Genomic DNA, 13,501 nt, shown 5'->3' with positions numbered 1-13,501 from the left:
TTGTTCGGGTTAGTGAAGATGAAACACCTCATTTCTGCCAGCTATTTTACAGAATTTTTTGAACTTTGAATTTTAACACACGTCTCTATGTGAAATATTTACCCGTGTGAGCCCTATAAATCATGTTCAACTTCCAGACTTTAAAACTCCATTACGTCGACGTTAACAACAAGAAACTCGGGGGGGGGGGGGGAGGGGGGGAGGGGGAGGGGGGGTCTCGCGCTGACCAGAGTAGTATTTTAAGTTTATCTTCCATGTATTCTCGTAGACTATTACCTATAAAGAAAAGACAAACAAACATCCGGGGCAGCTAAGAGAGCCTCCATCGGTACTTAGTGATACTGCCTGCAAAGTTTGGTTCCAAATTTGACCATGTGTTTTCAACGAGAAGATGAAAATTATGTTACTGTGAATATTATGTCTCAGAATTTATGAACTCTGCAAAATCACTTTTGTTTCTTACTTATACGTTCCACTGTTTTTTCCTTGAAATCTCATTCATAATACAAAGGAACTTGATTGATGAGTGACTTAGTTTTCGCTTGTAAGTCACCAATACTTTCGTAACAATACCGATGTCCGAGTTTAGAACAAATTTACATATTTTATGAATGACAAAATGAAAGCGCCTTAGACTCATTGATTAAACGTCACCTTCGCCTCCCTATGCCCTATGTAAAATATGTCATGTGCATGTGTGGCACTAAGTTCATCTCCCGTATAGAGTACGAATAATCGCATTTTGTGTTTTACAGTTGTTAATCTTTATCAGGCAGAAGCATGATTTTTTTTTTGAAAATATTGATTTTCCCTATTAAATCACTCTCATTTCTTATTAATATTCAATAACGTACCATGAAATCTCACTCATGTACCAGTGAACTTCATTAAACAAAACTTCCCTTGTGTGACGTTACTATTTTTTACAAGAATATCCATGTTCGATTTTGGAGAAATTAGGGAAATCATAGTTGTCACTCTCTCCTTCAGGGAAAAAAATATAAACGAATATATATCTGACAGTTACTCCATCAACTCGCATTTCTTATCTGGAAGTTTTCTCGTATGTTTTTTTTTTTTTTTTTTTTTTTGGAGAAGCATGATTTCAACAAAAATCCAAATTAAAAGACAATCCATTCGATGTAAGGCAAAGTCATAAATACCTCTGTGAAACAGCTTTGTCTTTTGTTCCTTCTTCTGGAGTTGACGTTCCGACGCCTGGTTGTCCTTTTGGCAGGAGATGATATTTCTCTGACCGTTTCTCTTTCTCGGTATCTATGTTGTGAATTCATAAAGAAGGAATACAGAAATAATAGATTAAATCAATTAACGCCCTCTTGTTATTTCTTACCACCAATGACTTCAGTGCTTAGACCGACATTCAAAGCAAAGACAAAGGGATTGATGAAGAAATAAATCATATAGTTGATGCTTATACTCACCTGAAGGCTCGTTGCTATCATTTCCGGGTGCATCTCTTGATTCATGTTTGAGAAAAACGAAGAAACTGAAGTCAAACAAAGTTTAGAACATGAATCTCATTCATAATACAAAGGAACTTGATTGATGAGTGACTTAGTTTTCGCTTGTAAGTCACCAATACTTTCGTAACAATACCGATGTCCGAGTTTAGAACAAATTTACATATTTTATGAATGACAAAATGAAAGCGCCTTAGACTCATTGATTAAACGTCACCTTCGCCTCCCTATGCCCTATGTAAAATATGTCATGTGCATGTGTGGCACTAAGTTCATCTCCCGTATAGAGTACGAATAATCGCATTTTGTGTTTTACAGTTGTTAATCTTTATCAGGCAGAAGCATGATTTTTTTTTTGAAAATATTGATTTTCCCTATTAAATCACTCTCATTTCTTATTAATATTCAATAACGTACCATGAAATCTCACTCATGTACCAGTGAACTTCATTAAACAAAACTTCCCTTGTGTGACGTTACTATTTTTTACAAGAATATCCATGTTCGATTTTGGAGAAATTAGGGAAATCATAGTTGTCACTCTCTCCTTCAGGGAAAAAAATATAAACGAATATATATCTGACAGTTACTCCATCAACTCGCATTTCTTATCTGGAAGTTTTCTCGTATGTTTTTTTTTTTTTTTTTTTTTGGAGAAGCATGATTTCAACAAAAATCCAAATTAAAAGACAATCCATTCGATGTAAGGCAAAGTCATAAATACCTCTGTGAAACAGCTTTGTCTTTTGTTCCTTCTTCTGGAGTTGACGTTCCGACGCCTGGTTGTCCTTTTGGCAGGAGATGATATTTCTCTGACCGTTTCTCTTTCTCGGTATCTATGTTGTGAATTCATAAAGAAGGAATACAGAAATAATAGATTAAATCAATTAACGCCCTCTTGTTATTTCTTACCACCAATGACTTCAGTGCTTAGACCGACATTCAAAGCAAAGACAAAGGGATTGATGAAGAAATAAATCATATAGTTGATGCTTATACTCACCTGAAGGCTCGTTGCTATCATTTCCGGGTGCATCTCTTGATTCATGTTTGAGAAAAACGAAGAAACTGAAGTCAAACAAAGTTTAGAACATGTCCAATTTTCGTAATTACATCGCATTACAATCAAACGGAAAACCAGAACATCCTCACAGGTAATGTGTACTATGTATTATGCAAACTAGAGGCAGGCATTCTGGATAATAATAAATGTGCCGTGAACGATGCAGTCATTTAGTTATGCAATTTGAAATATGCATTCTCTCAAGAAAGTTTCTTAAATCATGTTTGCATTTGAGAGGTCATAGACATCAAATAAAAAATATTGTGCGAATCATACCCCATCATGGATTAAATCTCACTCCACGGTCGTTTGTTTGTTTTTTGTTTTTTGGTGGGTTTTTTTTTGGGGGGGGGGAATATGTGACATTCAATCAGTTAAAGTTGAGTATCAACATTACTCAGTTGAAAGTTTTTGTTTTGTTTTCCGAAGGTGTGTAACAAAAATGAAAACTTAAATACCATCCCAAAGGAATGTAAGAGGAAATTGCAAATATCCTTCACCCGCATTGCACATTTCATCTCATTCATTTATTTTCATATTTCAATAGCATTCCCGAAACATATATTTATAAAAGACAGTATACATATATTATTCTTGATATATTATCAAAATATAGTACGATCGCACAAAGAATCGTGAAGCCGATCAAAATTTACTATATAATGTTGAAGAATAAAGCCTGAAAGAATGAATGAACTCTAAAACTAGTTTGTAACTGCTTTGTTTATATTTCTTTTTTGTTCCTAAAGGTATGCTATAAAGTCAACAGAAATCTCAAGTGAAGGGTAATCCATTTCAGTTAGAAAGACAGAAAACTTTGTATATACACCTGTATGAAACTTACATTGTCGTTTTGTCTTGTCCGTTTTCCACGTTCTGTTTGCATTCTTTGGCACCCATATAGGAGTTTGATTATACGAAAAATGAAAAGTTATTATAAACGGCTTCACATAATTGCTAGTCACTGCTACACAAAGAAAAGCAACAGGAAATGTGAAATTGATAAAGCCCATAATGTACAAGACAAAGTTTAACTACTCATGACAAAAACAGGCTTTAACAGAACAAGATGATGTATCACTGGTTCGTGATTGCAAACAGTGTCTGAATGCCACTCATGAAATATGAAATGCAGTCAGGATTAATCCATAAAAGAGTACAATTCTCTCCAGCTCTGAGTCGACGATGAAAATTTGTGTGCAATCATCAGATCATTCTTATTGTTTTAACGTCACTAAATTTAATATCTAAATGATTCCTCTGCTACAGCGTCACTTCGTCCATTTTTATCATCGCTTTTATCCACAAAAGTTATTACGACGTGCAGACCACGAACTTGATATTGATTTTCCTATTTACCTAACTTAATCGAGTCCAAAGGAATACCTTGCTATTAAAGTCTTCCCCTTACATTATACATCCATTACTATTCAGAATTCTTTGAACTCAGAGAGGTATACCCTCCCAGGTCTTTCATTTTATTTGATTTCGATTCATTTCACACTTCTCGAGAAAATGACATAGAAATACTATTATCCGGGAAAAAAAAAATAAGTAAATTCAGTACAAATTATTTAAAATATTCATCTGAACCTACAACTATAACGCTACTAATAATAGACGTAGGGGTCAATTAACACTAGTATCGGGGACTTTCGCAGTATAATCCAGTTTAGTAGGAGTAATAAGATTGAGCCTAAAAGTCTAAACACGCTAACATGATCATAAGAAACTCATGGGAGGCAAAGTGATAAATTCAAAAAGAAAATGTTCATGGCAAATGTCTATACCGTTTAGCCACTGTCAAATACAACTCATTGGTTACTCGATTGTATCCTGCGTTGTGAATATCAACGAATCATTATTGCAATCGCATAGGCCCTTCACTGGTATATGTGCACAACATTATGTCAAACAGAATTAAAACAATGCAATTGCCGAGAAATATATTACAGAGCAGCCATTCGTCGGTATCTATCATATTGTAACCAAAAACCTTCTGGGAACACACCTTTTCTCTTTCTTTTCCCCCAGAGCATCCATATGGTGATGATGATGATGATGATGGCTGTCAAAATAGCGACGGTCACTCCAGCGATTTGCCCAGTGCTCCAAGCGTTCTTGACTGAGAAGCAATACACCCAAGACAGACAAGAAAGTTTCCAATGTGTTATGTACGATATCTTTGCGTGAAAAACTAGCATTGTCCTGATTGAAAAACAAATCGACGCAAATAAATCATTGCGTTTTACATTACTTGTTACCCGGGGACATGCTGCGTAACTTTCTTTTTTCCTTTCCTCATCACGATTTTATTGGAAGAACGAGGGTATAACATGTATATAATATTATAAGTATATGTATATAGATATACATATCATATAGCCCCTATCCCGAACCCCCTCACTTTAACTTCAGACTCACAGTAGAACACCCGTAGCAGAACCCAACAAACCGGTAACCGGTATAGCCCAACAAACAGGTAAAGCACCATAATAATTTTCAGGTTAGATATATCGCGATTATTGAGATTTTATTTGTATGTACCGATATTTATTGTATGATCACAAGATATATGAATAATGTTGAGTGTAATGAGTTTATGTGATTGATATGAATGAAATGTATAATGGTGTATAATGATGAATTTGGGAAAATGTATGAAGTTGCGATTTCTGACACGATTATGTTTGCGATTTCTGACATGATCATGTTTGACTGTGTATTTATATGTAACATAATTGATATTATGATTGAATATTAGTTATTGTGAAATTTTGTTTATATTTATTGTATGGTCACACGATACATGATTACTGTTGAGCGTCACGAGTTGATTTGATTGGATATGAATTATATGTAAAATAGTGTATGATGGATTTGCGAATATGATCTTGTGATGTTCTGATATGATTATGTTTTATTATATATGCAAAATAAGAGGTATTATGATTGAATGTTAATTATTGCATCTTTAGGACAGAAGATGAGCACACGGTGCTGTGATGCAGGACATCACGTCAAATGATACACGTCTCACGGAGGTAATTCATAGAATGTTGTTGGTGTGCATATATCTGATTTTAGAGTTGATATATTTTGGCAGTGGTAAAGGTTAGCATATTTCGGTAATATAAGAAATATATATGACATGTTAATTTAGATAGTATTATATCAACCGGTGTTGTGTGTGTGTGTGTGTGTGTGTGTGTTTGCTTGGGTATGTATGTGTGTATCTGAATATGTATATGTGTGCGTATGTATGTGTGTGTGTGTGTGTGTATGTGTATGTATACATATACGCAATGCAAATAGACATATGAACATGATATGTATATGATTTTGTTTGTGATTATTATACTAAGAATTATGAGAAAATATGATTACTATATGTCAGCATTATGATATGAGAATCTATTTATAAATTTTTCTGGATATATGATATTATTTTGATGAGATGAGGTTAGATTGGATATAATGATTGATCAGTGTATATAAAGGAAATAATTCAGAAGATTGGTAATATATGAAATTGCATTACATATTATAAGACACATCAGGTTATTCAGATAATAACTATTCTGTTGGTAGATCCTGAGGAAGGCCTGATGACGGGCCGAAAGCTTGACTGAATAAAAGGGAGACTCAAGATCGAGAGCAACGTCCGCCTCAGTCTAATTTCTTTCAGTATATATATGGATATATATATATATATATATATATATATATATATAAACAAACTTTGGCTTCTAAAAAAAGTAAAAGATATAAAATGCGCAAGAACATCAAAGACCCTTCCAGGATTGTGACCCAAGAATCTTCCCATCGCAGACTAGTATGGGGGCACTAACTATGAGAACCCCAAACAATTCTTTTAAAAAGAGTGCTGAGGCCCTTTTAAGATGAAATTTGGACAGATCTCTCTTTAGTAGTTATTCTTTACACGTGTCATAATTATCTGGAATGGTTCTACTACAAACCACTTATGTATTTATATTCGTGTTTTTCCTGATATATATGAGTTGCCGCACGGATCGGTGCGTCTCCTCCCCCCCCCCCCCCCCCCCCTCTCTCTCTCTCTCCCTCTCCCTCCTTCTCCAGTACAAAATGAAAAGGCTTGCTTCCACTCTTCGAGACGTATTTCTTTAAAATAAGCAAAAATGAAATGTGCAAGGTAGATAATTATAATTTTAACATACAAATATCAGTGAGTACAAGCTCTTACTGACGAGTTTTGGGGGTTTTTATGATTATCGACCTTGCGCAATTTCGGCGATGAATATGTAAAATCAAGCATCGTTCAAATCAGGCGGTTGCTGGCCTCGTTTCAGGAGTAGTGAATTTGCGATTATTCATGTCATTATACACGCCGCTCAAGAGAGCAAGCATACAAAATACGAACACGTTACCAACAGTGCTAGTGGTATCCCACATACCACCGTTACGTTTCAACACTGATAACCATGCTGCCAAAGTTTTATCACATCTCAACCATGGTGTGTTATGTAATATTCTCTCCGACAGCTCGTTCCTCCAAATGATATAGTTTTCAAGCAGATGGAAGCCATGATTAATGTTACAGTCAACGTCATGCGAGAACCTCGGAAAAGTCGATTAACTTGGCAATAATATTTAAGTAACACGAATTCAGGAAAATGATACATAATACATACTTATGGTAGTTAATGTATTTATGGTATCTTCCTCCAGTACTTCAAGACCACAGCGGTGATCTCGACGGGAAAAGGGACAGGAGACTTCTTCACACCCTGCTCCCCCCATTTTAAGGGTATTTTTTTTTTCTTTTTACATTTGTTAGCACATAATTTATATGATGGATTTTCTTTACCTGGGAACATATTCACTAATAAAAGGTGTATAGAACCTTGATTTACCCAATCACCTTCCGGATATAAAATGATGATGCAAAGGTGACAAATATGATTTATTGTCTGCTACTCATTGAATGTCTGATGGATGATTTCAGAAGTAAAACCCTAAAACTCTAGAACTCCATAGGTTAAATACATCATAGATATTTGTTATTGTAATATTCAGATAGTGTATTCTCATTCTCAAATATTCTCAAATATATTTTTTAATACTTATCTTCTTTTCTTTTCTTTTTTTTTTATCACAGGACACCCACCCCATATCTTTCGAGAAGTTTGAAGGGGATATACTATCCATCCAGAACTAGGAATTTTATGGGATTCAAAATCGGAAAAAAAAGTGGAATTTTTCTATGAAAACATATTTCTCCCGGGTTTGATACGGACGGAGTTCATTTTCAAGCGTAAAATAATCAGTTAAATTTGTACCTTCCGTAGTTTAGCTTGACTTATTTACCTGGTTCTTAATTGTTTAGACTGTAACTAGCCTATGTAACTAATTTCATGTAACTAGCCTATCATCATCCTTCTTGAATTTGTGTTGCTGAAAATTTCAACCACATCGTTCACTTATATAATTTCCAGGTAATGAATGTGCAAGACTTCTTTAGTGCAGCCCATGGCCGTACGCAGAAATATTTTGAGCTATGGAGGCGCAGGACTAATGTTCTTTTGGGGGAACACTCAAACAAGGGAAGGGTGTGTAGAGGGAATCATTATCGGTCGGTAGGTATTACAGGTCTTTTGCAAATTTGCCCATCAGTTTACCTTTTTAAATTTTTCGACTGATTAATTTGAAATTTGTAATGCAGTCATTAGTGTCCGCAATGTGCAGGGCAGTGCGTTAACGACAAGTTACGAAGAATTACGCGACAAGTATAATTTTGAGATGTGCAGAACACATCTTTCGTCGATTTTTATTTAAAATTGTCTGTCTGAAATGTACACCAGATCTTTGTATTGTAAAAATGGTAAAGCTCCTTCGCGTACCCCCTCCCCTCCTTTCTGTCCCTCGCATGTGTGCTCCCAAGAATATTGAACATTATCATTATTGCCTACCCCCCCCCCCCCCATTTTAAATTAAAACAAAATGTATCCGTAAAATGTGCGTTTTTCCCCGGGCGAGAGCATACTCGTTTCCGTACCCCTCCCCCACCTCGTTACATGAAATCCCCACCACTGTTAATCGCATGTTATTAAAACAACTCATATTTTAAGAAAACAAGTAAAGAATCTCCGTCTATGCAATGTTTAAGCAATACCAGTTGCATGGTTCTTGCCTACACCCCAAGTTCACAAGTTGTTTTTTGTTTGTCATCATGTAGAGTGTAGCTATTACCTGTCGTATTATTTACCTCCCTATCTTTCTTCCTTTCTCTCTCCTTCTCTCATTTCTCTATCTATAAATTCATTAGAGAATATCCATGATACATTTTAAACGATGTTTATTCACATATTATTATGTGTTGTTAACCCTACTGGACGTCCCAGCCAAGCTTTTCATAGCTTATGACCATCCACGCAAAATATGTAACCTATTCCATTTACAAACTAAGTACATGTTTGTGTAAAATGTAGGCCGATGTGTATTCATGTCGTGAATAAATCAAATCAAATCAAATCAAATCAAATCAAAATCAAAATGAAAATCACAAGAAACCTGCTTTGGATTACCTTCTTCATCACCTTCCATTTCTTTGAAGAAGACTTGCTTTCTTCCTGTGGTCACTGTGCCATTAGGTAATACATATGACGCTTCGCAAGTGTAATTTCCCTCACGGGGCACGGTACTTCTGATGGTTAGAATGTACGTTTCATCTTCTTGAACCGAAGACTCAGAAGTAAGGTCCTGATGCAGCCATTCTAGTGTCGCCTTGCCGTCGGGGTAGAATCCTGACAAAATGCACGTGATATTAGTTTCTGTTTCTGCAGAGAATAAGTTGCAGGTTTCGTCCTGGCCAAAGGCGTTGCATTCCGTAATCTGAGGAAACGGTTTGGATGGTGTCGCTGAAGAAGAAACGATACCAAGTAAAAAAAAAATATACAATTTACTCTAATGACAGGTTCATGAACCAAACAAGAAAGTCAGTCATTTCTATTGTCCTGAAATAGATGGTCAATCTGGTTCGGTTTTCTTAAATTCCGGAAGGTCTCATCATGTTACTCCAAGGAGCACTATCTAAAGACAAACTTGATTGCCAAAAAAAAAAAAATATCGACGAATGCAGCTGTATAATCAAATATAATAAAATTTTATATTATTATACGTGTGTGTGACAGAGAGAGAGAGAGAGAGAGAGAGGTTGATTGAGAGGGAGAGTTGGGAATACATTTAACTGATTGTCACTTATTGGGAAAATCATACCAAATACGTCGAGACAAGACACGATGTCCAACGCTGCGGTCTGGTTTAGCCTGTCTACGTCACATGTGTAGATCCCTTCATCCGCTATGGAAACAGACATGATCACCAGAGTCGATGTTTCGACATCCAGTTGGACATGGTCCGAGGTGTAGTTTCCATGGTATGTGAGTTCTTGTTTGAAGTAGGTTAAGACTTTTTTCCGTTCCATTCCTTCGTTTTCTTGATAGAACCAATACAAGTTTCTCATATCACCCGTGAAGGTGCATGGTATGCGTGTTTGTTGGTCAGCTTCTCCTGTAATTCTGGTCCCCTCACAAGATAACACAGCAGCGGGAAGAAGAGTCACTAGCAACACGACGACACATATCTTACCTGCAATTTACAATGAGAAATTAAATATTGTGCTGCATTTCCACACAATGACGTGTCTTTGTAATGATGTCCACATATTTCATATAAACAATCTCAATTTTACTTTGCAGTCATCATTTTATTTGTTGCCCCCATAAATCACATAATGAAATTTAAATTAAAGTAAATATAAAAACTAGAAATGTCGCTATGGCGACTGATGCCTCCGCCATAATGCATGATTCTCCCAATAGGCGTATAATACAATGTCTTCACAATGTGTGATCCATGACAGTTTCACATAACTGGCAAAATATTGAAATGACAGGTTTGTCAGAAATGTCTTGAACTGGGTTTGCTATAATTTTCTAAGTGTGCAGGTACACATATTTGGGGAATTTTGGGGAAGTTTATGCATTGAGTTATTTCCAAGGTACAAAGAAAGAGTGTGATGACGGTACAAAATAGATTTTTTTTTTCGGGGGGGGGGCATTGAAACCTGGCCTTTGACCCTTAACCTTTGACCTTTGACCTTCTGGTTGGAAATTTCCCAGAGAATCTCCATTAGGTAATGCATGTATTAAGTTTTGAAACTAATAATGCAAGCATTGCATATACTAGTATATGAGGGAAATAGTATAATTTTGAGGAGTTGACCTTGACCTTTGACCCCCTGACTATTGACCCATGACCCCTAGATTCCCTAGATAATCCCTGCCAGACAGTATATGCATATGTACCAAGTTCCACGAAGATACATTGAACCATTTGCGAGAAAAGTAATATTGCAACATTTTCACCTAACCTTTGACCTTTTGACCTTTGACCTTATGACATGAAACTCTCTCTGCAGAATCTTTACACAGTAGTACATGTCCACACCAAGTTTCAAGAAAATACCTTCGGGCATTGTATAGATATGGGGGAAATTGCAACGTTTGTAGCATTTGACCTTGACCTTTTGACCTTTGACCTCTTGCCAATGTCACTAAAATCTACTCAACTAATTGTCCCATCATACATCATCCTTGGACCAAGTTTGGTGAAAGCTGCTTCATCCAGTTTTGAGTTATCACGTAAACAGATAAATTTTAGGATTTGACCTTGATCTTTGACCTTTGACCTCTGTCCGATTTCACTTCAAAACTAATCAAGTAATTGTCCTATCATACATCATCCTCCAACAAAGTTTGGTGAAATTTGCTCCATCCAGTCTTGAGTTATCGCGTAAACAGATACAATTTCATGATTTGACCTTGACCTTTGACCTTTGACCTTTAGCCGATTTCACCCAAAATCTTATCAAATAATTGCCCCATCATACTTCATACTTGGACCAAGTTTGGTAAAATTTCAGTACATATTACTCAAGTTATCGCGTAAACGAAAGCGGACGGACGGACGTACAGACGTACGGACGTACGGACGGACGGACAACCCGAAAACATAATGCCTCCGGCACCACTTCGTGGCGGAGGCATAAGTCGTCTATGAAATTGTTGTACAAACATTTTTAGTCCGAAAACTATTTGTTGTGGGCAGTGGCCACGAAATTAGTTCTCGGATAATATCGGCAAAAACAGACGGCACCTACTAACTTTCTCGAAATGGAATGTCTTTAGTCCTGAGCATACGCGCATTGTGAACATATTTACGGTGCTTTGAGCAAAGCAATCAAAATGGAGGTAGATAAAGAATAACTCGTATTCGTAGTCAAAAGAATTGATCATATTCTTAACAGAGTTTTTAATGACAATTCATTTGCGGCACTTTGGATTCAGCAGCGTTACGCCGCCAACGCCGCCGCGTCATATTCTTGTGTGCGCTCTAGCGGCCACAATCCTAGACGGATTTCTTTAAAATTTTGTATGGAGGTTCATATTTTTGGTAATATCTCCACATGTATAACTTTGGGTGATGCTGCCCCCAGTGTTTTATAGAGTAAAATGAAACATTTTTGTGTACAGTTTGTTTGCGCTCTAGAGGTCACATTTGTTAACGGATTTTGTTCAAATTTGGTATAGAGGTTTATCATGATGGGATAATCGACAAGCCTATAGATTTTGGATATGCTGCCCCCAGTGTTCCCTCTTTTATAGGGTCAAAGATCATTTTGATGTCGGATGATGGTGTGTGTGCGCTCTATAGGCTACATTTTTTAATGGAATTTGTTCAAATTTGGTATGAAGGTCTACCATGATATGTATAATCTACAAGCGAGGGCGCCGGAAAGGGGGGGGGGCAGAGGGGGCACTTGCCCCGCCCCCCCCCCCCCAAAAAAAAAATAATAATATATTTTTGGGTGGGGGGGCAAAACGAATTTTTCAATTCAATATGATTATTCAAAAACCAAAATGAATAATGAAGGCACTTTTTCTTGTCTAAAAGTTGTCAATTTCACAACTGAAAATGCCAAATTGCGAATGCGAAAATTATAATACACTACCTTAAAGCATATATTATTATCTATACACTAATATTTACTCAGGACTAAATCTAGTGTATAGATGGTAGCCTCGCATCCTCCAGTGTGTCCCTGAAACATACCTTTCGTAAACCATTCATTTTTCCTTTTTTTTCCTATGCTTTCTAGAAATATAAGAGTAATTTTCATTGCTCCAACAATGCGATCACGTTTAAGCTTTTTATTAATACATTTCAGACGAAGGGCAATATGAAAGTGGCTCGCTCGCTCTGATCGTATACCATAAGTAAAATGAATAGTTTTTATAAGTTTTGATCATAGTCCTTCGCTTTGATTTTTATTTCGTTTGCTTGATCCCCAAGTATTTTGATTTAAAATGCTCTATAAACGCGACCTTTACTTTGTTTTTACCCCCCCCCCCAAAAAAAAAAAAAATCCTTTTTTATAAACCCCCCTCCCACACCTTTAGCTTTCTCCGCAATACAAATATCACTGCTTAATACCTTCCAAGGTATTCCGATGATACAGATTCTTTTGAATAATTTTCATATTTGAGTGTTTGAAACAGTATGGCATCCACATACACGATAAATCTGGACAGCTAGTATTCAAGCAGATATCTCCGTATAACTACCTGGAATTTGTAAAGGGTAACATTAAAGGGAAGATAAACCCCAAGAGCAATGTGGATTGAGTGAAAGCAGCAACATTAGTAGAACATATCAGTGAAAGTTTGAAGAAAATCGGACAATCGATGCAAAAGTTATGAATTTTTAAAGTTTTGGTGTTGGAACCGCTGGATGAGGAGACTACTAGAGGTTATGACGTATGAGTGGACAACAATACTAAGAAAATATAAAGAAAATTCTACAAAAATCAATTTTTCATGAAAATTACAAATTCCATCAACTTGATATTGACATA

The 13,501-nt window shown here is 36.2% G+C and overlaps 1 protein-coding gene across 1 annotated transcript in view; it reads right to left on the bottom strand.

Annotated features, from left to right (window-relative positions):
• LOC140229568 (uncharacterized) overlaps positions 1-13,501 on the bottom strand; it is a 56,898-nt gene that overhangs the window by 25,464 nt on the left and 17,933 nt on the right. The window contains exons 2-4 of the mRNA XM_072309815.1: positions 9,802-10,173; positions 9,111-9,443; positions 4,556-4,669 (exon numbers count right to left, since the gene is read on the bottom strand). Of these exons, the coding sequence (XP_072165916.1) occupies positions 4,556-4,669; positions 9,111-9,443; positions 9,802-10,173 (819 nt within the window). The remainder of the gene's footprint in view (positions 1-4,555; positions 4,670-9,110; positions 9,444-9,801; positions 10,174-13,501) is intronic.

The sequence above is a fragment of the Diadema setosum genome, chromosome 6 (assembly GCF_964275005.1).
Source record: "Diadema setosum chromosome 6, eeDiaSeto1, whole genome shotgun sequence".
Lineage (NCBI taxonomy): Eukaryota > Metazoa > Echinodermata > Echinoidea > Diadematoida > Diadematidae > Diadema > Diadema setosum.
The sequence above is the reverse complement of the archived record's forward strand: the minus strand, read 5'-3'. Positions and strand labels throughout refer to the sequence as shown.